The sequence below is a fragment of the Accipiter gentilis genome, chromosome 26, assembly GCF_929443795.1.
Source record: "Accipiter gentilis chromosome 26, bAccGen1.1, whole genome shotgun sequence".
Classification (NCBI taxonomy): domain Eukaryota; kingdom Metazoa; phylum Chordata; class Aves; order Accipitriformes; family Accipitridae; genus Astur; species Astur gentilis.
Window position 1 is genome coordinate 3,455,437 of NC_064905.1, and position 24,151 is coordinate 3,479,587.

Below are 24,151 nucleotides of genomic sequence, written 5' to 3' on the forward strand. Positions count from 1 at the left end.
GATAAAGACCCTACGTGGCTTCAGGGTCCTGCCTCTGCCACCGGCCGGACGGCTGGACGCGCGGGGAGCACGGCTTTGGACGTGAAGGCGCGAGGTTTCCCCCTTCCCCAGCCCTCTGCAGGGCTGCCTCCTCACCCTGCCTACCTGCTACCACCCCTAGGGCTCGACGCGGTGGACAAAAGCGCAGGATCACAGCACTTTTAACAGAGAAACAAGGGCTAATGTTCTCCTTCCTGGTGTGCGCTGGGACACCTTCCTCTGGGTTTCACTTCTGCGCTAGCCGAAGAGAGCTTCACTCTCCGGGAGATGCTTTCGGGCACCCTCATCTGCAAACAACCATCTAGCTGAGAAGGCGTCCTGTCCCATTTCCAGGATGCTGAGCTATCCCCTCGGTGCTCACTGGGCACGTCTACGTGACTCGGGGCCAAGACATGCGGAAATATCCACACTGGTGCCAACCACGCCAGCCTGAGTACCCAGCCCAGGACAGATGTGCAAGCGTGACGCACTGCCGCACCGCCGCAGCAGTTAACCCCACGGGGCGCACAGACCGAGATATTCGCGTCATAGAACATCGCCCGCACACTAGTGAAACCTCCACTATTTAAGCCTGTCACACCATGACAGTCATCTCTCCTGTAGGGATGCCCACCCAAAAAATTCCACTACCAGTTCAGCGGCGGCTAGCAAAACATGGGGAACGATGCTGAGCTGCTGGTGTTCCCCGAGCATCTCCGGGACCATCTCAGAAGAGCCTGCCTCCCCACCCCCTAGGAGAGGTGTTGCTTATGCCAGAATGGCAATATCAAGGAAAAAAGGAGATCCTGAAACAAAGTACTACTCTTCTCAGGACTGCCCAGGCTTCTGAAGGACGTCAAAGCTTCCAGACACAATCCCCATAAACTAACCCTATTCACCACATTGTGGGAGAAGCTTAAATGAAAATACACCAGTTTGAGGTCTTTTATCTGTCCACGCATGTGAAAATTGTTTGATAGCTTAGCTGACATAAAACCAAAATAAATACCAAGGTATGTCTTAGAGATTCTGCCCAACTTAAATAAAAATTTAATAAATCCCTGAATCTGTGATTCTGTGAAGAAAAAAAAAACCACAAACAAAAACCAAAAAATATCTGAGGACAATGTGAAAATTATAAGTACCATATTACTGGCCCAATCCTGCATTACCCAGTGCTGGTCATCGTTTACCCATGTGAAAAATGAACGTAAAATACTGTCATTCTGACACACAGAGACATTTGCACCCATTTGTAGATCTAAGAAAACAGGATTAAGCAGTGGGGAATCAGACTTGGCCTCTCGCAGATGTTTTATACATAATGCACCATAAGAGACACTAAAAATATTTTGGCAGTTGCTTCTATGATGGTGAATAAGCTTATTTAGACAAGATTCAGTAAAACCGGAGGCGATAGGTTGTGTGCTTTAAAAACGCCTGGGCAGGGAGTGGCAGCGAACAAATTCTGCACTGAACTTTGCCACCTGCAAACTCGCAATGACTAAGAAGTAGGCCTGGAAAGAGAAACGTTAAAAATGTTAGCACAGAAATTCCTCTATCTCACCAGGGTGTCTTGCTGCCTCCAAACACAGCTCAAGTGGACAGTATTTCTACAGAGGCAGGAAAACTGCTTGACAAGCTGCCAGGCTCTGAGTCTGGAATTAGTGAAGGATGAGCCTCAAAAAAGTTCAGAAGCTCTGTTATGCTTGAAAAAGCAGCTAAAATGAAAAATAAAGGGCCAAACCCTGATGTCTTTGATCATTCTCATTTGAGTAAACTCCTACTGACATAGTCAAGCCCAACAGACAAGGACCTCACAACCTGGCCCTGAGCGCCTAGCTGAAACACATCCAAAGCACTGGAGTCTCTTGGGTCTGGAAATAGCGTGAACCTTTCCCATCCCACAGAGGGTTAGAATTACCGCATGAACAAACCCTGCCGAAGTTATTTTGACTCTCTTGTTCCCAGTCTCAGCTGAACCCAATAAAAATACTGATGTACACAAAAATAACAATAAGCAGAGAATGACAACTATGGGAACCCCATGTACTCTTGCTTCTCCAAAGCTGCTTTATTTGTGGCCAGAAGCACAGGACAGACCACGTTTACTCTGAAGCGCTCACCCACCTCTCTTGGGCAACCTGGTGGTTGGCTGCTCATCCTCAGCAATGAAGTAGGTGTGATGTTAGCACCACCATATCCTCTTACCAAGGAGTCCCAAACACATAAAATCTTTCCTGTATGCCAACACCATGATGGTTTCGCATACTCCGAAAGTTAGTCCATCCAGGCTCCACCGTTGTATTTGCGAGTGCTCCAAAATGGGGCTAATCAGGAGAAATTCATAAAGCGTTTGCAGTGTTAGTTGAATTAAGATTATCAGCCGTGCCTGATATACAAAGATGTTAAGTTCTACTAAGCAGGTTTCTTATTCCATGCCAGCAAAAGTTGAAAATACGACAATTAATTTTACGCACAGGAATATAAATAAGCATGCTCATGCACTTTCTCAAAGGGGCTCAGTGTAACTTTCCCTTCTTCCAGCAAGCAAAAAGTATGCTGAAAATAAAGTTGCAGGATGCTCCAGTATTTTCAATGGGATTCTTATGGCTCTGGAACCCAGAGGAGCAGAGGCAGCAGCACAACCTACCAGAAAAAATGTTCTGACCCATGGGGAAAATTCCTCTATGTTTTAAGATTTTGAACAGGGCTTGCTTTTACAAATGGATGCAAACACAATTTCAAAGATATCTGACTTTTTCAAAGATATCAGCTCCTGCTCCTGAAGCTCGCTTTTGCCAAATAAAAGGTAACATATTATTAAACGAAGTACAGAAAACTGTCACTCTTAGATAAGAATATGAGAGTGTGACTATTTTGGGGTAAGGGTTGAAAGAGGTGGACAAGAACTGACCTTCGATAGCACCTGGGGACACACATCCTCTGGAACCGACTGCAGCCAAAGCAAGTCCCTCAGGTGAAGCGCCTTGGAGGAGGGTCCTCTGCATCAGCAGCCCCTTTGAAAAGGTCTCTCCCTACAGACCTAGCACAATTCTTTCAACTATTCTCAGAGCAGCGGCAACAGAATTAACCACAAAAAATCAGGTATCACATTAACTCTGCCTTTAGCACCTTTGGTTTCATATATTTATTTTTGGAAACACATTCAGCGTGAGGCTTTTCTTAAACTATTACCCCCAGTCCACAGCATAGGTAAGACTATTTACTTGCCTTTTACTGCATTTTAATTGCATTAGAAGTTTTTAAAGTTGGGTTTGTGTTTTTTTTCCTGGAGTCATTTGGGACAAAAGGCATCTGGCACTGGGTACTTAAATAAGACCTGTCAGAACTGTAAAATTAGTTTTATGTTTTAATAAAGGTACTTTAAAAATCTCAAATATAATTCTGCATTCAAACCATAAGCACTTGGATTAAGAGAAGGAGATCCCATGTTAAATCTTAATATAAAAAGTAAATCAAGTACAGAACTAAGCCAGTCCTCACATCCACGGCATTCTAAACAAGAGCAGCGAAGAAAAGAGGCAATACCTCTAATAGATTATTTTGGGGTATTCTGGATTCAGAGGATCAGCATTGACAGTGTAAAATCTGTATTATATTATTTGTTACTTATCCCAGTTTCAGTTTATTTAGAGACCCAGGTCACCTACAAAGCTCAGACTCAGCCCCATGTTTCCATCCAAGATTTTCTCAGCCCTTTCCTCTCCTCCCCACACTAGAGCATCCTCCCCTCCTCTCGCCACCCCGGAGGCGGTGGCCCCGTGGACCTGCACAGGGGACGGTCCCTTGAGGCGGCGGGTGCCACGCTGGCAGGTGATGCTGTAGGTGCCCAGCCTGTACTCGTCCGAACACGGACAGACAGAGGTCGCTTAGGTTGGTGGGCTCTTTGGCCAGCTCTTTAATCAGCACATAATTCACTTTAAAAATCTTCAGATGGGCAGACAAAGGACAAAACCCAAAGGACGAACCCTCCTTCCAGCACTCGCTACCCCGTGCCGGTGAGCACATCCCTCCTCCCCCCGGGACACCTTCTTACTCTCCTGTTTTACCTCTCTCTACGGTCTTTGGAGCAGACGGGAGAAGGAAATTCCCCACCGCTATTTACACGTAGCGGACTTGAAATATTTACAAGGCGGTCCCGGTGGCCGTGCCAAGCCCGAGGAGCGGGGCTGCCCCTCACCTCTGCCACGGGAGGACGGAGCCACCTCAGAGACCGGCCGAGGTGGCCAAGTCACCCCACCTTGCTGCCACCACCCCAGCTCGGACGACCGCCGCCGCTGCCGGAGCCACCGGCACGAAGGAGCCCGAGGACGCGCCACGCAACCCACGGAGCGAGGGACAGCCCTTGGCAAACAACACCCTGTACGCAAGGGCTTTACACCCCACCGCAGAGTTGCGGCCGCCCCGGGACTGACCCACGGCAGAAGACTTATTTCTCCCTCCGGGACCCCAAAGGAGCGAAGGAACCGGCTAACTTGAACTAAGGAGCTTCTGTGCAAGCTCCTGGTGGGGAAAGCAGGTGGCTTTCCCTACATCCAGGCACCCGCCGGGCCCGGCCCTGCACCGAGTTCACGAAGTGAGCGGAGACCCTCTGCAGATGAGGGGACGGGACGGGACGAGCCGCAGGCGCGAGCAGGCTGAGGCCAGCCGCCGGCCTCGCCGCCGCGCTGCCCTCCTCCCGGCCTCCGGCCACCCCGGCCTGGCGTTTCACCGCAGGTCCACCTCCGGCGCGAAGAGTTAAAGCTCATCCCCCAGCAGGCGGGAATGAAAGAAGGAGACAAAAAAGCAGGATGCTGGTGAATGACAGCCGTGGGTGGCCGACGGCCCCTGGCCGGCGCGCTCTCGTACAACAGGCACAGCCAAGTGTGTCTGGCACCGGACAATGATTTCGCTGGAGGTGCGCGAGGCGGGAGCGCCGAGAGCCATTCTCACGGCGAGGCAACCAGCCATGTCGGCTAACAAAACCGCTCGCCGGGAAGCATCCCTCTCGTCGCTCCCATCTCCTCACCGGGGTTTGGGGTTTTTGGGGGGTTTGGTGGGGTTTGGGTTTTTTTCTGCGTAGTCCTTCCTGCTGGGGCATTTGAAGCTCTGAAAAATAAGCAGGTCAAACATCCCCAAATGGTGTATTTAGTGCTTCCCCTCGGGTTTCCGCGGCTTCCCTGCCATTTTCCTACTGGACTTGGGAGTGCAGCAGTATTTATGGGGTAGCAAGCTGACCCCTCGGCTGCGGTGGGCGAGAGTGCCTGACGTTAAGTGCTGCTAATGCGTTTTGCATTTGTGCTCGGGGGCAGGAAATCTCAACTTCCAGTGCCAAGGGGTTAATTATAATTTATATAGCAAGATCTCAGGCTGTGGGGTTTTTTTTTCTCCAGCTAATTAAGAGGTACAATTACCTTTGAGAATCAAAGGGATATTTTGGTACCCAGCTCTTAGAAACAGATTACAGGCACTTCAAACACAAGGACATCTTTGCTTTTCTACGCGTGCTTAGTTTTTGATTTAGATCGTTAACAAGAAACTGTCATATTCCTGATCCACCATCACAATGTACCGGGGACCACCTATGGAAGCCATTGCAATATGGTAACATATAGCACTGCTGCTTTCCCAGTGACTACCTACGTTTCAAGCTACATGTTTTACTGATACATCAGCTGCTGCTCAGGGCTCTGGCAAATCTTTCTGCTTATTAATCAGGAAAGCTTCATGATAACCTTGAGGTGGGCAATACCTAAACAGACCAGTCTGTGCTCAGACTGCAAGCCCAGGACTACTTACTCCCAAGACAAGTAGCAGGTTGATGAATATTATTGCTGTGTTACTAATACTTATTACTAAATCATCCCAGACAGCATGGCAGCCCCTCTGCATCACCCTCTTCTGCCCAATGGCCCAGTGCAAACGGGGGGGGACCACTTGCCATGCAGGCCTTGGGAACTGGAGCCGAGGGGTAATTAGCAGCGCTGGTACCCGGGGTAGACATGAGCACCTAGTGTGGCTGGGCAGGTGGGGAGGCCGACGGGCAGCACCCGTGGGACCGACCTCCAGCAGCTCCAGCCATGGGGCCACGCAGGGCAAACGGTGCTGGGCTCTGCTGGGCAGCGCTGGGCAGGCTCATGCCCTGCCCGGGGCTGGGGATGGCCGGGAGCAAGGTCATCACCTTCCACGATCTCCATCCACCGGCTCCTTGCCTTCATGTTTGTGCAGAGGTTTAACAGTTACAGGTCTCTCTTTCTCACCACTCTCGGAGGCGTTTGCTGAGCCATTTGCAAAGCATTAATATAACTGAATATTCCGATTTAGGGAGAGGGGGGTTGGGGCTAAAGACAGCAAGAAAAGTTCTAGGGAACCCTTAAAGTCCTGCTCCAGGGAGTCACTAGAGTTACACGCCCAACACAGGCTGCAACCTCAGCCTGACTTGGCACAGGCTGCGCAAATACATCTTCCACCATTATTTTTTAGGGATGCAGTGGGCTATTACTGTCTGGGAAATTAAGCGCTTAAGTTAGAAACTGACGCTGTATAATTGTCAGCAGACCACCTACGTTGCAGGCTCTCATGCATCCGTACCAGCAGCCTCCACCCTGCCCCAAAACACATCTAGAAGCAGACGTGAGGCTGGCAATGGCAATGAAGACCACCCCTTTCTCTAAAGAAGGGGTCACAGCATTAGGACCAAGAGAAACATCTGTCCATGTGAGTTAGAAATGAAGGTCATGCTGCCAAAGCCAACAGGGGAGCTCAGGAACTGTTATCCACCATCAGCAACCCTCTGCCTACAGCTTGATTACACCACGGCCTGTTTATCAGGCCCTTTGATGTGCCGACAGCAGCAAACTTGCTGTGTTGAATTTGCCACAAAGTGGGCGGAAGCATACAAACCAAAAACACACCATGTGAAGCATTATTGTTAAATTAGGAGGAGATAATGCAGTCAACACCTCGGCATGGAGAGATGCCGACTGGTACGCCTCGTCTCAAAGGAGCTCTGAAAAGTTTGTTTAGAAACCTGACAATCAACACATCCTACAGGTATTTCCATCCCTTGAAGCCACTCTTTGACAGGCATTTGCCAGAGAAAGGACACGTCAGTTGTCATAAGCCATTTTACAAGAACATCTACAAAACTATGCAAACCTGTACCGAGCAGAGCATTTCCAGAACTATGGGAGCCACCAAACAGAATATTCTGTTTCACTGCAGGAGACTAAGTGCAAACCAGTAAGGCTTTCCTATGTAGAGGTTGAGAATAATCAGGGTAGAAGAGGGGACGGTGTTTTTTAGAGGGTTTATTACTGTCTACAGGAAGGCATCTCTCTCCTCGCACCAGGTATGGCAACGGGTGCTGGTGCAGGCAAGAGGCTGGGAAAGGACCCGGCTCAGCACTGGAAAAAGCAAGACGGCAATTACAAACCTTGCCTGTAGTCCTGGCTTAAGCCACTAACCTGCATGATGTTCAGTGAAAAGGACTTGTAAATGCTTAATCAGCAACGCGACCGAGTTATATAAGAAAGAAAAAGAAAGGTAGGGCAGATCCAGAGGGAAATACATATATATAAGCACTACCTTTCCCTACAGCTTGATATTTATTGAAGAAGCAGCAAAAGCTCCAGTGCACTTCAGAATACAAACGCTGACATGGAAATTCAGAGCCCTGAACCGCTTCCAACAGGGAAAATATACTGACCGCAGTCTGTTTGGAGGTCAAACAAAATCAATAGCCTTTCTCTTCAGTCTGTCTCTAAACTAAGCTTCTTTCAAAGACATCCAGAGAAAATGGATCATCTTTTGTTGTTGTGTGTGGTTTTGGGTTGGGCTTTTTTTGTTTTGCTTTTTTTAGGTGGTCAAACATTCATACGAGTATAAGAAACTCCTTCCTCCCTCAACATACTGAAAGGATTGTATAGAGGTCAAAACTGCCCATCAGTTTTACTACACAATAGATGAGTTATCCAGTTCTTGGGGAGGAAACCAAGCTGGAAGCCGCTTAACACTCGGTAAGAGAGGAAAAAATAAATCAATGTATTTGCTTGATCGGGGTACGTTTAAAGCTGGCTGTCAATTAGTTCAACACAGTTTGCTGTTACAGAGCACAACAATTTAGCCCCAGGAGCTGAAGTTTGCGCGTTTCCTCAGATTCCTCCTGCTGAGAGACAGATACTGGCTGCAGCCAGGTCAGGCACCAAGGAGGAAGAGCGAGGCTGGAAGTCACAGCCGCAGAGCAGGAGCTGGTGAAAGGGAGCCTGACATGGGATACAGCAGGACTGGGGACTCCCTCCTTCCACTCAAAGTACACAGTAAACCAGATTCATGTCCGGAAAGGAGTAGAGATGATAATTGGTTATTGCACTGGTACAAAGTGTGCCTCTCCGCTCCGCAGCACGCACCTTTTAAGATTAACTACAGTTTATATGCCCTTTGTGCAGATGGTACCATCTTTACAGACATAAGTGGGTCACCCCAAGCCAAAGGAAAGGGCAGAAGGACTAAAGCGGTAGAATGGAAAACTTTGCCTACGTCCAATTTTTTAAGTAATGTAAATTCTTAAAAATCTCAATACAAAAATCACAACGAGAAAAGGAAGGGACAAACCACGAAAAGACACTTCCTAAGGGTCCCACTGAATGCCTCCAAAGGAGAACCACTGCCTTCAAAGCAAAGGGTCATTGATGACTTTATCTGCCGGTTCCTTTCTGACAATCAGTGTTGAAAGACCCTCACCGAATCACAAAATGATTTAGGCTGGGAAGGCTCTCCAGAGGTCATCCAGCTCATCCCTCTGCTCAGAGCAGGACCATCAGGGCTAGAGACCATTGCTCCTTAGCTGTGCTCCAGCTCCCCTGGTTGCTCTTCCCAAGAAAGCTGACATCCTTGTCTTGATTTCAGCACACCTAAGGGTGCACGGTCACTGCATCAGAGATGCGGCTGGAGAGGGACAGACACATCCGCAACTGACTTGGGCCCAGCACCAGCAAAACTGAGAGCAGACCGCAGCAGGAGCGAGCTGCCCATGGCCACGACCATGAGCTGTCCCTGCAGCCACAGTCCACGGAGCCGCACTGATCCATATTTACCTAAAGGGCACCCCACACCGCTGCTGCCCGCTGCTGTCGGTACCTATACTAGCTATATTAAAGCTACTACATGTCTCTAACTCCCCTCCCGAGCGCAGCACACGCGCAGCATGCGAGCACCGGCAGCGACACGCGTCCTGACTCATCCGCCGCCCCGCACTCGCATATGCCGCAGGAAGAAGGGTTTGTTCCACCAGCCCGCCGTAAAGGGCACCTCACTTCTGAGCGAACATATTTAGCATCTTCTAATTAGGATCTTAGCTTCGTCTCGTACCCACACAGGTCGAATAGTTCCAGCACTAGAAAATCCTGGTGAAGCTCAGAACAGGTTACAGCAATAGTGAACATCAAATGTTCACCCAAACTCATTATGGTTGCAAGAAGAACCAAGGCTAGTAGCTAGAAACGAAAGTGCAGTTTCTCTGCAATGCTTTTTATCTCCTCTCCTCCAGTCCTCCCGGGTGGAACAATTCACCCAGTAACTACAGCTCTGACATTTCCTTGTTAGCACCCCCAAATTAATAGGTGTAAAGTCAATATCCTTTTGCCTATTTACTCGTAATGACTCACCAGTCAGAAACTTGAAAAAAATGGTTACAAATGCAGATGCAGAAGCAAATGAAATAAAGCAAGGATCACTGCTGAGCAAATGTTGCACAAAGGCAAGGGGCTGGGCACACCACGCAGCACCCTACCATTGTCACCGGCTAAAACCTAACAGCTTTGATTTGCCTCCCACCGGCTAAAATGGTTTGAAATGCAAGGTCTTAACAAAGGTGCAAGACACAAGAGGAATGGGAGGCACTGCTGGGCACTTAATCTCCTTTCAGTCTCACACAGGAGCTCCAGGAATGGCTCTGCTAACGTTGGTGGAGTTTCATGAGTGTAAGAAAGAGGATAATCGGGCCTCAGTTGTAACAGAGCTCCAGCCCTGTGATCCCTCCACGCAACCAGCAAAAACATTATTTGAGATTTATACTGAAGTTACCTTTAGGCAAGCTCTTTTGCTACTGGAACCTGGGACAATGTCACTGATCCCAACAGGACAAGACCAGCTTTCAGCAGCTGCAGAGTTCACCCTCTGCCTTGACACAACGTGTGATGTGAAACTAGGAACCCAAAGCACCCCTCAGTCTGCTTCAGCACTCGCCCCTGCAAAAATCTGCCAGAGCGGTAACAAGGGTTTTGCGGTGACGCCCACACCACACGGCGGGGCATGGACACACTGGGAGCCTCATGGCTGTCCCTGGCCAAGCATTGAGGCCAGTTAGACATGATTTTTTTTAGATTTATCTGGTGTTTACATGCCATCCTATTCTTAGCCCTTTCCTGCTGCTTCTCCACACCGAGGTCTTCACCACCTCCAGCAGCCGTGGGTGATGTCCCCTGCTGCTAGAGCTCCCCTCTCACATCTGACCACCCGTTTCCTCTTCTGCTTGTCCTTCCAAAAGCACTTGAGAACATCGGTAGAAACCAAACCATACCAGCCATGCCAACTTGAAGCCAGGATCCCAAGCGTATGTCGCCTACCATATGCTCAAAGGCCAATGGCTTGTGTCACCATCACGCTGCTCAGGCGCAACATCTGCTCCTCCTCCATCCCACCAGCCCAGCTCTTGAACGAGGAACAGAAGCAGCCGAGCAGTGTCAGAGAACAAGTACTCCTCTCCACGGCTCTACCTGGGGCCAGACCCTTCCAGCCAGCACAGCTGCCATCCAGTTGTGATCGCTGGGAAACTGCTTGCTGGAGAAGAACCAAAACTCGTTACAGCTAGAAGGCGGCAGGGTCACGGCAGATGGCAGGGGTTTTTTTCTTATTGCTCTGGGAAAAAAGGCGCCCTTTTTGGCAGCTGTGAGCACAGAGGAGGAGAAGGCCTTTCAGGCGCTCATTTCAGCTCTCAGAGATGAGGGTAGAATAAATCTGAACATTACCCAGTGATTCTTCAAGCTCAACTACTCCAGGCAGCATCAGCAAAGGACAGGCACATCCCCAAAGTGACTACAGCAAAGTCGGGGACACAAAGCTTGGGAGACATTTAGAAGGTCTCAGCTCCTATGTCACCATAAAAGCATGAATTGTCTGTTACGGGCATTCTGAAAATACTTAAAATTCATTGGGGACCAAAGCGTGCACTATTTATTGCTGGCACAGCTCATTAAAAGGGATGCTTACAGAGTGCAGCCACGCGACCATCTCCCTCCAACCCCAATACCCCCTCTCTTCCTCACAGTAAGAAAAAAATAGTGTTTTTTTTTATGGGGCCTTCTCACTCCCTTAACTTCCAGCTCGCCTTCCCCTTCTTGCGAGCGCTGAGACCGCAGACGCTCTACACGTGTTCTCCTCTGCATCCGACTGGCAAGCAGTCTGGAAAATGCCAGTATTGGAACGGCCTGAATTCAGCGGTTTCTGAATGCTGATCGGACACTATTTTGTTCAAGCCACAGATAGTCATTTTTTGGGGGGTATTTTCAGCTCACTTTTTGGACTCTTCCAGATTTCCAAGCGTCATGCATCAGCAATTTCTCTTCTTCGGAGCTTCATTATTTTTCACCTTTCCGCTGAGCCTGAGGCTCGGTGCCGTTTTGTAGGGGACCGGGCTCTTCCCTCCTCTTCCAGACGGCCACGCAATGCTACTGGCGTTGTTAATGTTTGCTGTGCTCCACCTCGCAGCTGCGGAAATTCCTGACTATCTGGTTTTTAAAAGAGCTGAGGTGAAATCTGAGCAATTAAAGTGCCTTATTTTTTTATAAAGTCTAACACCTTTCTTGAGGAAACCCCAACCTGACAACAGGCATGGTCTCACAGCACCTAAAAACACCAAATAATTACTTCCAACCAGGCTACCAATGTGGTCTCCGTTACCACCGTCTCTTCGGCATCTCTCCATTTGCAATGCTTTTATCCTGACAGCACACATACGAGGTGAGAGAATGGTGCAACCCTTGTTTTGGAGATGAGGGAGGAACACACGAGGAGATTGAGAGGATGAAATTCGTGCTGCTTCGTTATACGTGAGGAGCAAAGGTCCTTCTCTTTCCCCTGTCTAGAGTCCAGCCTCAGTGTCCCACCACCTAACCTGGGCAACGTGGAGTGCAGGAGATGCTCCAGACCAACATGAAGTCTCCAGCAAAGCAAGCTACTGACTTTAGGTCTCTCAAACAGCAACCTGGCGAGATCCCATGTTATCTTCAAGCAGAAGTGTGCTCTTTACACACCAAGCTTTGAATTTCCCCCCCTGTCTCTAATTAGGCATGTTCTTAATAGATTTATTTACATTTTTCACTTCCCCCAAAGGTTTCTCATGAAGGACAAATCTCAGCAGCCTCCTGACAACATGCACGGTAATGTACACCAAAGCCAAAATTTACAAGACTATTTGTTGACGATGTTTTCCTTCTCCCCTCTCCAAAGTAAAAGCAATCAAACAACCCTTTCAGAAATATAGACTATTTGCCAATTCACAGGGTACTTTTAATTGCTTCCCAAGAATGGACTTGAATTCACGGCTGGCCGAATGCTTAGATATGGGAAAACCTCAGATACCACAATAGCATTTGTGCACAGAATCACTCATGGCCTAGAAATATATTTAAAATTATGCAAACTTCTTCCAGAACTTCATCATAAATCATAAAATCACAGAATGATTTGGGTTGGAAGGGACCTTAAAGATAATCTCCCGGTATCCACCCAGCAGTCCCCAGGTACCAATTTCAGATAAAAGTAATCTTTGTACTGATATGCACAGTGTGTTTTCAGAATCACGGAGGAGAAAGGGAAGCCCTAACTTTGTTTCTGTGTTATTTCATCATAGCCAGGGAAGAAGATTTAGCAAAGCAGCTGCTTGAGCTTCATGGGAAAAAAAACGTAATCACAGCAAGGCAGGAACAGATAATATCATATTGACCTGTCTTCAGGGTCTGGCATTCACATTTTCATAAAGTGTCTCAGAAGATAAATCACTATACTAATAATATTTGTATTGATTATCTAAACTGAAGCAGCAATCGACTCCATTGTCTCACTTCCTCTTAAATTGCTCACAGATGGGATCCTATTTCCTATTCTGCATTTCTAATGGGAACACTTAAATCACAGCACGGAATTATATACACACACAAACTGTTAACAAAAACCCTTTTATGACTTGCATGAAAATAAAGATTTTTCACTTTGTAGCTGACTTTCCACTCCACACAGAAATTAAAAATGACAAATTATCAGCAGACCTCTAAATTACTTCTCCTTGTTATTTCTGGGTCCCTAATATTTACTGACAGACAGGCCTATGTTTTCCAAACCCTGATCGGTGATTACGGAGGCCTGAAGTTTGGACACAGAGCTAAAAGATGGTTTGTTTGGCTTTTTCCTCCGTGAAAGTCAAGGCTCTCTAAGCTATCTCAAGGTCCAATAGTAGGGAAATAAAAAAATCACTGTAGTGTCAGAGGAAGAATAAACAACAGCTGCTGCTGTTACTACAGGTACAAAACAGAGACCACTGCAGAAAGAGCTGAACTTCAGGTGTGAAGCTGGCCGCAGCGGGAGTTCGGAGTAGCAGGTATCAAAACCAAAAGTAAAGGAAATTGGCAACAAATACATCATTTGAAAAAGGTTTGTCACGAATCCAAAAGCAAAAGGCTTGGATTCCTCTTCCCAAACTTCTCATCCCACCTAAGCAGAGCTTTCCCCAACCCTGACACAGGCGCAGAATATGGCAGAACAAAAACTAAAATTGCCTTAAATGTACAGACGGTTCGTATACGATGCTTAGAGCGCATTTCAAATGGCTGCCGAACCCTTCAGAGTCGCCGGGAAGGTGAGGGCAGCCGAGGCTCCTCACCGCCCAGCGCAGCCCGGGAGCTCCAGCCGCCCCGCGCGTGGTTCAACAAAGCAGCGAGCCGGCTCTCGCCCGTCGGTTCATCCCCACGTCTGCTTTCCAAGGAAAACTTTGCCACTGCCCCACTGCAGATGAGAAGCGGAGACATTTTAAGGGAAAAAAAAAAAAAAAATTAAAATTAAAAAAAAAGCAATCAGGGGATGTTGAGCAAGAAGGAGGGGGGGGGGAACCAGAGCCACAACACAGCAGCTGGACGGCGAAGGCTTCTCCGGCTCAGGCCAGTCCCCAGGACCCATATGACTGTACAGCTGCCATGGTGAATGATCATCCCTTACGCTGAGGTCAGCTCTGCCCCTGGGCTAAGTAAGTGAAAATAAATGGTTTAGAAGATAAAAGGTCTTTTAAAAAAATTATTTGTCTTGTTGTCATGTCAAAACTGTAATGGGAAGAGACTAGAGGCAGCGATACATCGTTTAAATAGGAAACAGCCATCCTGATGGTTCAGCGGAATAAATTATAAAGCAAATCACAGTTCACGCGGGGTATCGGGCTGAGCTGCACCAGGACGGACAGCCCCTTTGCACATACCTGGTTCCTGGGAAGAAAAGCAGGTTTCTGAATGTCCAGCCTGTGGAAATACAGCTATATTTAACTAACCCAAATTACTACTTGGGCTGCACCTCCCGTCTTTCTGGCAGGTTAATTCTGCGCCTTCCAGCCACAACAAGTTTAGTTTTTTCTTCCCGATCTTCCCAGGAGGGGGATCAACATTTATTTTAGCTATTCTAGGAAGGGAAAGGGTTAATCAGGTTTCCCAAGGCAGCTTGCTGTTAAGGTGCCAGAAATACTGAGGGGAAAGAATGACTTGCTAAAGATGGGACAATGGCACTGGTATTTCGCATTTGTTTCCAGGCTTTGAGATAGAACAAATGGGAGTCATTAGTGAAATGAGTTTAGGGAGTTCTAAATTAGCTGTCAGGCTGCCAAACCCGAAGAAGTGCTATGTCAGCTCATTAATTCTGGAGAGCACAGGATTACCCAAACCTAGGAAGGAATCCTGCAAAATTTAGAGTCAATTAAAGGAGGCTATTTTGCTATAATAATATTTTCCACACATATTACACCTCCTCATGGAACAGAGCCCACTTCTACCACAAATGAAATCTCTGGCGGGATGGAGTGTGGCTGATGTCTAGACAGCTGTAATGTGCTCTCCGTGGGCTTGTCCACTGGCATCTCTGGGAAGCTCCAGCTAGAACAGAAGGCGGGGACTGCAAGCTGCAGAGCACATCGCCCAGGCTGGGGTGGCCCCAGGAAGGAGGAACACGTCTCCCCGGGCTCCTCGCTTTCCCCGAACCACCCAAAAACGCACATCTGTACAGGGCGTGACGTTCTGTACCGGGAACGCCCGTCACACGTGGAGGTAATGCCTGGCATCGTGCAGGCGCACCACCTCTTGAATTTGTTTTCCTCCTTGGTCCGCCTGCCCCCAGATTTGTTGACAGCCTGCTAGCAAACCCACGCTTTGTTAACCCCCCCAGACGTCCCGTCTCAGGGGCATCTCTTGAGTCCTGAGCTAAACCCCACTGAACTCGGGGGGAGTCTCCGAGAGGACTTCACTGGCTCAGGGTCCACCGCTCGGGCTGGCTGGGAACGCTGGCGGCGCTGGGACGCTGAGCGGGAGAGATGTCATACCTGTACGCTGCCCGTTGTGCGGGGTGTCCTCAAACAAAGCCTCCCATGCTGTAGGCTAGAAGGTTTATAAACGAGAAGGCTTATAAACGAGAAGGTTTATAACCTTCTAGGGGGCCCAAAGGGTTTTTTTTTTAAACTGTGATAGACTAGGTCAACGGCCAAAATACCCCTGGATAGCAACCTGGAACGCACTGACTAATAACCTACCTACATATGCCTCATCCCGGCCGTCAGGACACCCAAGCGCTCGCCGCAAATAAGAGTTACCTCCACAGAGAGGGCAAGCCCGAAGAGCTCTCACCCCCCCCTCGCCTCTCTCCTGATGGCTATCACCTCTCATCGCCTCGCAGGACAGCAGTAGCCAGGGACAAATTAAAACGAAAATCACATGGCTGTGAAATACAAATGAGGCAAAAAATGCCTTCACCCAACCAAGAGAGCTCTGTCTCCCCAACTGCGCCGGATACAAAGATCGTGAACAAACAGGATAGAATGTCTTCTGCCTTTTGTGAAATGAAAATAAATGAAAGGATCTAAGGTTTCAGGTCACTGATCCCTCTCTTCCCTATCTGTACCATTTATCGGAGGTAGAATATAAAGGTTCCAGGTCCTTTTCTTTTTTTTGTCAGCACTTTAATGGTTGTTTTTTCTCCTTCCCCCTTTCATTTTCTGAATGAAAGGACCACTTAGGAACCTGTAAAGTAATAATAAGCTTAGAACAGGAATATTGTTTTTCTGGGCCAGTGCAAACTCCTTCAGAAGAATAGGTTGAAGAGATTAAAGTAAAAATGCAATCTGTAAATAGATCAGACTTTTAATTAGTTTATAGTCTGTTAAGAGATAATATTTTGCTCACATAGATCGTCTGTTATCTAAAGATCTCAGGGCACTTTAGGAACATCAATTAAGCCTTAAAAAAAACCCACAACCTTGGGAGATAGGTAAGTGTATTTAGATTAATTAGTGTTGCTGTGAGCAGCAGGCATTATTATTAGATTTAATTTAGTCCAATAATTGACTTATCTGTTAATGGATTCTAATTCATCTGAGAAGGGAACAGATCCATCTGATTAAAAGGATTACATCGACTCAATTAATTCTATTAACTGACTTAATTTGCCATTTAATAATTTGACACATGGGGCCAGATCTTGGCCCCGAAGAATGCATAAACCAAAAATTATATACCGGAATTATTATGCCAGCAAAACTATGCATTGCAGAGCATGCATTTTTCCTTGCACATGCCATTTGCAGACCCGTATAAAACATTCAAGGGGGCTTCCTCCAGCCAGATTCCCCCAGCCCTGCAGTATCTTCTCTCCCTGAACCAGGGCTGGCTGGTCATTTTGCTGTATACATGGTGGCTGCCTGGAAAGGAGCGATTCGGTGCCTGAGATCTGCCACCTTCCCTCTTTTCTGGGCATTCTCTTGCACCAAGAGGTGAGAAGTTTTACAGAAGTCAATAAAAGCTTGCAATAAAACTAACCTCCCTTCAAAGGCAGGACAACCCTCCCACACCAGCCATTTGGAAGCTGTGTATGTGCAAGGAGAAAAAAAAAGGCGGGGGGGGGGGGGGGGGGGGAGATTAAAAAAAGCATCTCTTCACTTGGACATTGTTTTTTAACCAGTTTGTATGGGAGAAGAGGGGAAAGAGGTGCTAAAATGTTATTAGCTCCTCCATCGTCAAAACTGGCTAGTGCTAATTGCTGGTGATGAGCACTGTGGACCTTAGCCCCAGCCACAGCACTGGACAGAGCTTCCCACATTAAGACCGAGTCGGTGCTGCCCTTGCCTAACGTTATTTTCTCTTAATGGGACTGAGTTGTTGGGAGAATTCGGGGCTGGAGCCAGCTCACAGGCACCTCTTCCCACATCTCTTGCCTTTTCTCAGACATTGGCACTTGCCCATCCTCCCAAGGCCTTCGCCACGCTGTAATCCTTAGGACATCAATCCCCATCACCTCCACCATCACCTCCCCTGTCAGTGGGGACAGGGTTAAGGCAGTGGAGAAGCTGTGGGAGTCGGCACCGTCTGCAAGGGCGACATAGCCAAGAGAGGAGCTGGGCACTCCCCCGTGCTCAGCCTGGCTCTGACTCACCGTGCCAGCGCGCAGAGGCAGTAAAAAAGGGAAGAAGAGAAAAAGGGCAGGAGGAAAAACAGCCATCTGCTGCACGAGAGGAAAGGTGTCCTCCTTCAGAGGCAGATCCGACCAGCAAGATGGGAGATGTGGATCAAAAGTTTGCAACTGTTGAGATCCCCAGACCTGGTTTAAGCCTCTCTCTGGTCTTGATCAAAGGTTACTCCATAATAATGCCTCAGGGGGAGGGGTTCCCGGCACATAATGAATCCTGTGTCATTGCCTTTGTATCCAGTTTTGGCTGTAACACAGATGGTTCTCACTTCAGTAACTCTGACATCTCTCCCCCCTTCATTATCACAGCTAGGAGCTCTGCGTGGTCACATCCTGGACCTCCATGTCCCACCTCACTGTCTCCCCGATTATCATGCTCTAAGTGTTCCCGCGCCAAGCAAGATGATGAACAGATTTCCATAACCTTTCAGCACGGCTAGGGATGGGAAGGCTTTGCAGCTTGACGCATCGAGGAGTTTTATTAGGAGGCGCGGGGGAGGGAGCAGACGGGGGGCTCAGCAAACGGCCTCCACGGCCAGAGCACTCCGGGTTGTTAGAAGGACGCCGGCAACCAGGAGCGGAGAGGATTTGGTGGCGAGCAGCGACACAGGCACCGGGGAGCTCCCCGGATGGGAAATCTCGGGCTTCGCAATCGTGCGGCATCGCCACCGGTCACGGGCACGCTCCTGCGCGAGGATTTGTTGTTCAGACACGATTGCATATGTATGAAGGGGACAAGATGGGCTTTGACACATAAATTAGCACTTGTCAGCTGCTCACGGGCACACTTCCCTGCTGCACCCCACTGTAAATGCTGCCTTCTTTTATGGAGAGGAAAACCACATCACGTTACCTGACAGTCACTGCGGGTGAGAGCGTTTCCTGGGAAGCCAGCAGCGAGCACGCAGCGACTAGTTTACATATCAAACCTTAAGAGGATGAATGCAATAAAATGACACAATAATTAGCAGCCAAGTGGCACTTTCCACTCCTGTTTTATCTGGGAATTTGGGAATGACAAAGGACAAGGTTGATGAGACCTCGGGCAGGGCTTTCTCTGAGAGATTGGGTGACTCTACGCAACAGCCACGGGGGTTCATTTCACTCCAGCCAGGTGATTTTGAGCCGTCACCTCCCACGGCACAGCTCACCCTGCTCCTCTGCCCGCGTTGGCAGCAGCGGTAGCTGCCCTCCATGCTAGGCACGGCGCGTACCTCATCCTGCCCAAAGCTCCCCGAGGGAACAACCGCTCCCGGATTTTGACCTGCCATCATCGTAGCCCACCACCACCTCACCCGGGCTGCCCAGGAAGGCAACCTCACATGAACGTGCATGCTAGCCAATGCATGCACACGCTTCTGCAGCCACACATGAACGCACGGGGCTCTACATCCGTAAGAGAAAAAGGACCAGTTCTCTGAACAGCCCTAAAATCCTTCCAGCGACCAACTTGAGCAAAAGTATCTCTGCCGCAACCATCTCAAAATGTACCAGAATTACAGAGTTTTTTCATAATTCAGCCTGCTTGCCGCATTTCTAGCATGTTGCTTGTGTGCAAATCACAATGAGAATAGCTGAACATGCTGTCAGCCTGGGACAAGTTCAATTATTTGCGTTCCTGCAGGATCCACGTGCCCCGAGATTCAATTTAAGCTCTGGGGCAGAAAAGCTCCAAAGTCTGCTTAGTTTCAGCTCAAGTCAAATATCTTCCCCTGCCCTTGCCTTGAAAGATGAGAGTGCTTCATTGAAGCGCTGGATTCACCCAAACTCAAGCCCATAGTTCCTGGAGAAAGAACATCCCCAATCACCAACCTGGGTATCATTTATGAATTACAGCAGACACACTGCGAGCTCATCCATTGGGCAGAAAAAGATTTTTCTCTTCAAGCACCATCATACACTAACAAATTGGGGCATGACACTACTGCGGGAACTGCCTGCAGCTGGGAGCCAGGCTGACAGCCTGCTCCAATACAACAAATCCCCTGTTCTTAACCTGGAAAGGGGTTTTTTTCCCCCCTTTTATCCTGTTTTTTTATTGCTGCTCTTATTTTTATCCCAAGAGGTTCTCAGCCCAACAAGCAGGATTAAAGCCTTTGACCTGGAGTCTGGGGCATCCCAGTAAATATTCTTACCATATTTATCTCCATCTTCTCCTTTGGCACTGATCCTCCTGCCGAGCACTTGGATGTGTTTCCCACTTGTCCTGCTGTAGAGCTGATAGAGCCGAAGCTGCTTCCTGCTCACGTCGTCCCTCGCTCGCGTCTGGTTCTCCACGTGTATCCGAAAATCTACATTCTCCTCGGCAGCAAACATCTGAGAGCGGATGGGGAGCAAGGAGAGAGAAGAGAACAGGCCATGAAACAAAAGAAGCATCTTGGACAGAAAGACTGCACGCCAACCTGCCAACGGGCACGTGGCGCAAAAGGACTCGGATTTGGCTGCCCTTTACTTGACAGCTGCGGCCGCGGTATCAGGCACTCAACATGTAATTCTAGCCAGAGCTGGCTCTCAACAGTAAACCAAACCTGGGTTTTTACAATCAAACTCCGGGGGTTTTTTGAGTAAAAACTTCTGCTCGGTCCTGCTTTGATTTAATCCCCGTCAGCCATGCTGGCCATAAATCAGGCTCTCCTTTGCATATACGTAACCTCTACCAGGTTACACAGACATGTATGGGAAAAAGGGGATGGACAACTCCATTTTAGAGAATTCGTGCTTCACCTTCAGCAGCTGCATTGATTCCCTGGATTAACTGCAGGGAAGAAGTCAAGGGAAAAATCTATTTATGCTGACATTAGCAGACTGGACTCTAGCTTTGCACAGGCATAAAATCTACTACAACGAAAGTGTCATGTGTACATGGGCACTCTTCAGCCTAACTTTTTTGCCAGCTCGGCTTTTCAACGAAGCCAGTTCATTGGTGGCCGTCTACGGATGCGTCTATGTCTGCCTCAACGGGGCCACGGCTTGGGGAGAGATCACGAGGACCAGCGAGAGCCAAACCAGCACGTCCAGCTGCGAGGCCATTATCAGCAGGGGTCTGATCACTCAAGCCACTTCATCTGTTTTTTTTCTGGCCAATGGATTAAATTAACCGTAGTTCACTACAGCCTTAAAATATTACCAGAAACTTTCTTGGACACATCTGCCCTTCTCTGCAGATCTTGTTTCCTATCTTAACTGTTCCCAAGAAACACCAAAACAGGATTCCTGCTTTTGCTTCCAGAGTCACCCATGCCTTGCCCAAGGCCAGAGGACCAGACAACCCGGGCGTTCTCAAGATGCTCTCCCAAAGGGGAGCCCGGGCAGCACATGCCCAAAAGCACTTCACACCCAAACAATACAAAAGGCCAGAAATCGCTCCGCGATCTGTCCCCGAGAGCATTTGCACCACAACATCCACACTGCCCACTCCGAGCTGACAGATGGACAATATTTTGGTGGCAGGCTCCTCCCTTCACAGGACAATAAATCATTTGGAAACCAAAAGATTATCAAGTGGCACACACACAAAACCACTGCACAATTGGCAATTTTTAATTTGACCAAGACAAAGACCATTCAAAGTCTACTCGTTGTTGGTGAGCGCTAATGCTGTGTACCACTTGCATATAAGAGACAAAATAAGAATCACATGGGAATTCAATGATGCCTACGTTTGGGACTGGCAGAGGAAAAACTACACCTAGCAGAGTTACTGCTTCTTCTAACACATTCCCACTACAGCATGCTTTTCCCCCTAGCCTGCAAGCAACAGTGTTCTGATATATTGATGTAGGGATGGAGCTGGGAATGCAAATGAAAAAGGGTCAATAAATCCTCATTCAGGTCAATTGCAGGCTAAAACACATAAGAGCAAGTGGCCACTGCGCGCAAAACAGCCCCACTTCAGCCTCCTGCATGTGTCATCTCATACCAGCAAATGTTTTGAAGCCAAATACTCCCTGAAAGTCAAAACCTCAAGAGAACTTTTTAGCATTTTGAATTATCAAGTAGACACACAGATCAGCAGCAGGAGGAAAACTTCGGGCCGGCAGTGCTGCGTAGCACCAGAGCTTCACTAAGCAACCCAAACAAAAACATTATATTCAGCACAGTGGCAACAGCAATGAGGTTCACAGGGATATTGTGGGATCGCCTTTGCTGCCCTTATTAAATGCTGGGATTATGCTATTTGAATCCCAAGTCCTAGGAGAGAAAGCAATTTAACTCTCTTCTTTTACTGTCAGAAGTCAGGAGGAGACTGCAGGAGCTAACCGCACAGGCTGAGCAAAAGGACACTCGGGGCAATGCTGGGTCTAAACAGACATTCAAGGTGACGACAGGGGTGACAGACAAGAATTACACAATTAATCGTAGCAATATTTCCCGCTCTCAGAAAACAGTGCAGCAAGAAGCCGTGACCCAAAGCTGAGGACGCGAGAGGAGAAGCAGCCACGGCACCTGCCGGGAGGGTACCACGGGATGCTGACGGAGCTCCTGGCTGTCACGGAGCCAGGCTCTGCTCGCTCTCCTCTCCCAAGGCACCGCGGCTATGTCTGAGAACAGCAAGCAGGACTTGGCTTTTGGCACGAATAATATTAATTTCTTTTTTTTCTTCCTGCATCTCTTCTTGCTTTCAAGTGATATGGTTGCGAAGTATGCTAAACGACTAAAACCAGAGATGTTCAAGTAATGTTGACAGTCTGCCTCGTACCCACAAAAGCAAGGCTATTTGCAGTTAAGATTCCGGCTCCATCATTTTAAGATTTAAAACAGATTTTAAATCAAGATGACGTCATTACATTGCTTTCACCACATGTTAATGAATTTCACATTTTTCTAGGAAAAAAAAACAAAACAGGTGGGATCTGAAGCGGGGGGAAGGGCAGGTTGCTTTGCCTTCTTGGAAACTTCAAACAGAAAAGGCAATCTGTTTTCCAAAACATGTTTTAACTCTCTCTCTTAATTGTCTCTTGAGCACTCACACCGCAGCAGCCGCAGCCCGTAGCCGCAGTGCCTGCATGGACTCTGGAGCGCCCATGGAGCCATCCTGCGCCGTGGTCAGCTCCCAACATGCCACAAACCCTCCGGCGCATGTTTGTCACGGTTCTCCTGCCCAAAATCAGCTAACGCAGCACCTCCTCCTGTCGTAAGAAGGGCACGCTGCAGCCCCGGGCGACGACGTCTCTTCCTCCCCCAGCCGAGGGCCGGGCTGGCATCACCCACAAGCCCAACACCTTCTCCAAGCCCAGCAGCAGCCTGACGCGGGGATCGGCAGGAGACACCGACTCCTGAAATAAAGTCAGCCCAAGCACGTATCACCCCATCGCTTCTGCAGTGACAGGTCCAGCTCTAACCCAGGGAAAGAAATCCTGGAGGACGAACGTGCTCCAGGTTCTGCTTGCAGCTGACCTGTCCCCTGGTCAAGAAGCCGTGGTCCAGAGCAGCAGTGAAACCACCAGGATTTAGCTGCCTGCTCAAAGATAAGCACACGCTTAACCACTCTGTTGAAACAGGATGCTCTGCTGGAGCGTGGCCAAGGTGAATTAGCCGTGCCAGCCTGGGCTGCATCTGGCCCGCAGCAGAGACTATCAATACTCCAAAATAAAATTTCATGCGGTGTCAATTTCACGAGATAAAACCTATTTGATCATTGCTGAAATCCATTCTCACAATATCCCTCCCCTAAAGAGTATATTCCTTCAAGCAGATAACTTTACTGAGATAAGAAAGTCCATTTATATATACCATAAGAGAGACTCTCTTTCATAAATCTCAAAAAAATTAGTAACATATGCCTCCTTCGGTAACTGATGGCCAACACTCGCTCAGGAAGGTCACCTAAGACCAAGTCCATCCACCCCCAAATACATTTCCGTAGCAATCACGACCACACAAAAATGAATGCAGAAACATCTTTAAGTTCCAGCCGCACTTGAAACCTTAAGGGCTTGACTTCTGTTCACCAAAGCAAAAGGAAATCTTTTTTTTTTTTTTACTATATGTTATTACCGCATATAAAAATATCATACACAAAATGACCACCTTTTTTTTTTTTTTGCCTTTCAATCTGATCATCCACGCATCCATGCTGTAGGTAGTAAAACCTACAGACTCTGGATCCAGAGTTCAGCACAACAGGTCCTCAAAATGAACGGCTGGTTGCACCTTCTAGCTCCCGACCAGCAATGTGCCCTGTGGGACACTCTCTAGGGACAGGAAAAGGATTTCCTGCATTACTTTATCTCCTCCAGCGTATTCGTGAGATTCGGGGTTGCATTGTGGTCTATTTTGCAAACCTATCCAACTGGTATGGGCCACTGCCTATGCAGGACAACTTCAGCAACTCAGGGTAGTGGGTTTCACATAACTCATCTCATTC

General features: G+C 48.3%; 2 protein-coding genes across 2 annotated transcripts in view; both read right to left on the reverse strand.

Moving 5' to 3' along the window:
• Positions 1 to 24,151, reverse strand: part of MATR3 (matrin 3) — a 1,017,354-nt gene that overhangs the window by 968,610 nt on the left and 24,593 nt on the right. The window lies entirely within an intron of this gene.
• The window catches only part of FGF18 (fibroblast growth factor 18), a 74,241-nt gene that overhangs the window by 25,330 nt on the left and 24,760 nt on the right, over positions 1 to 24,151 (reverse strand). The window contains exon 3 of the mRNA XM_049829460.1: positions 19,920 to 20,100. Coding sequence (XP_049685417.1) covers positions 19,920 to 20,100 — 181 coding nt within the window. The remainder of the gene's footprint in view (positions 1 to 19,919; positions 20,101 to 24,151) is intronic.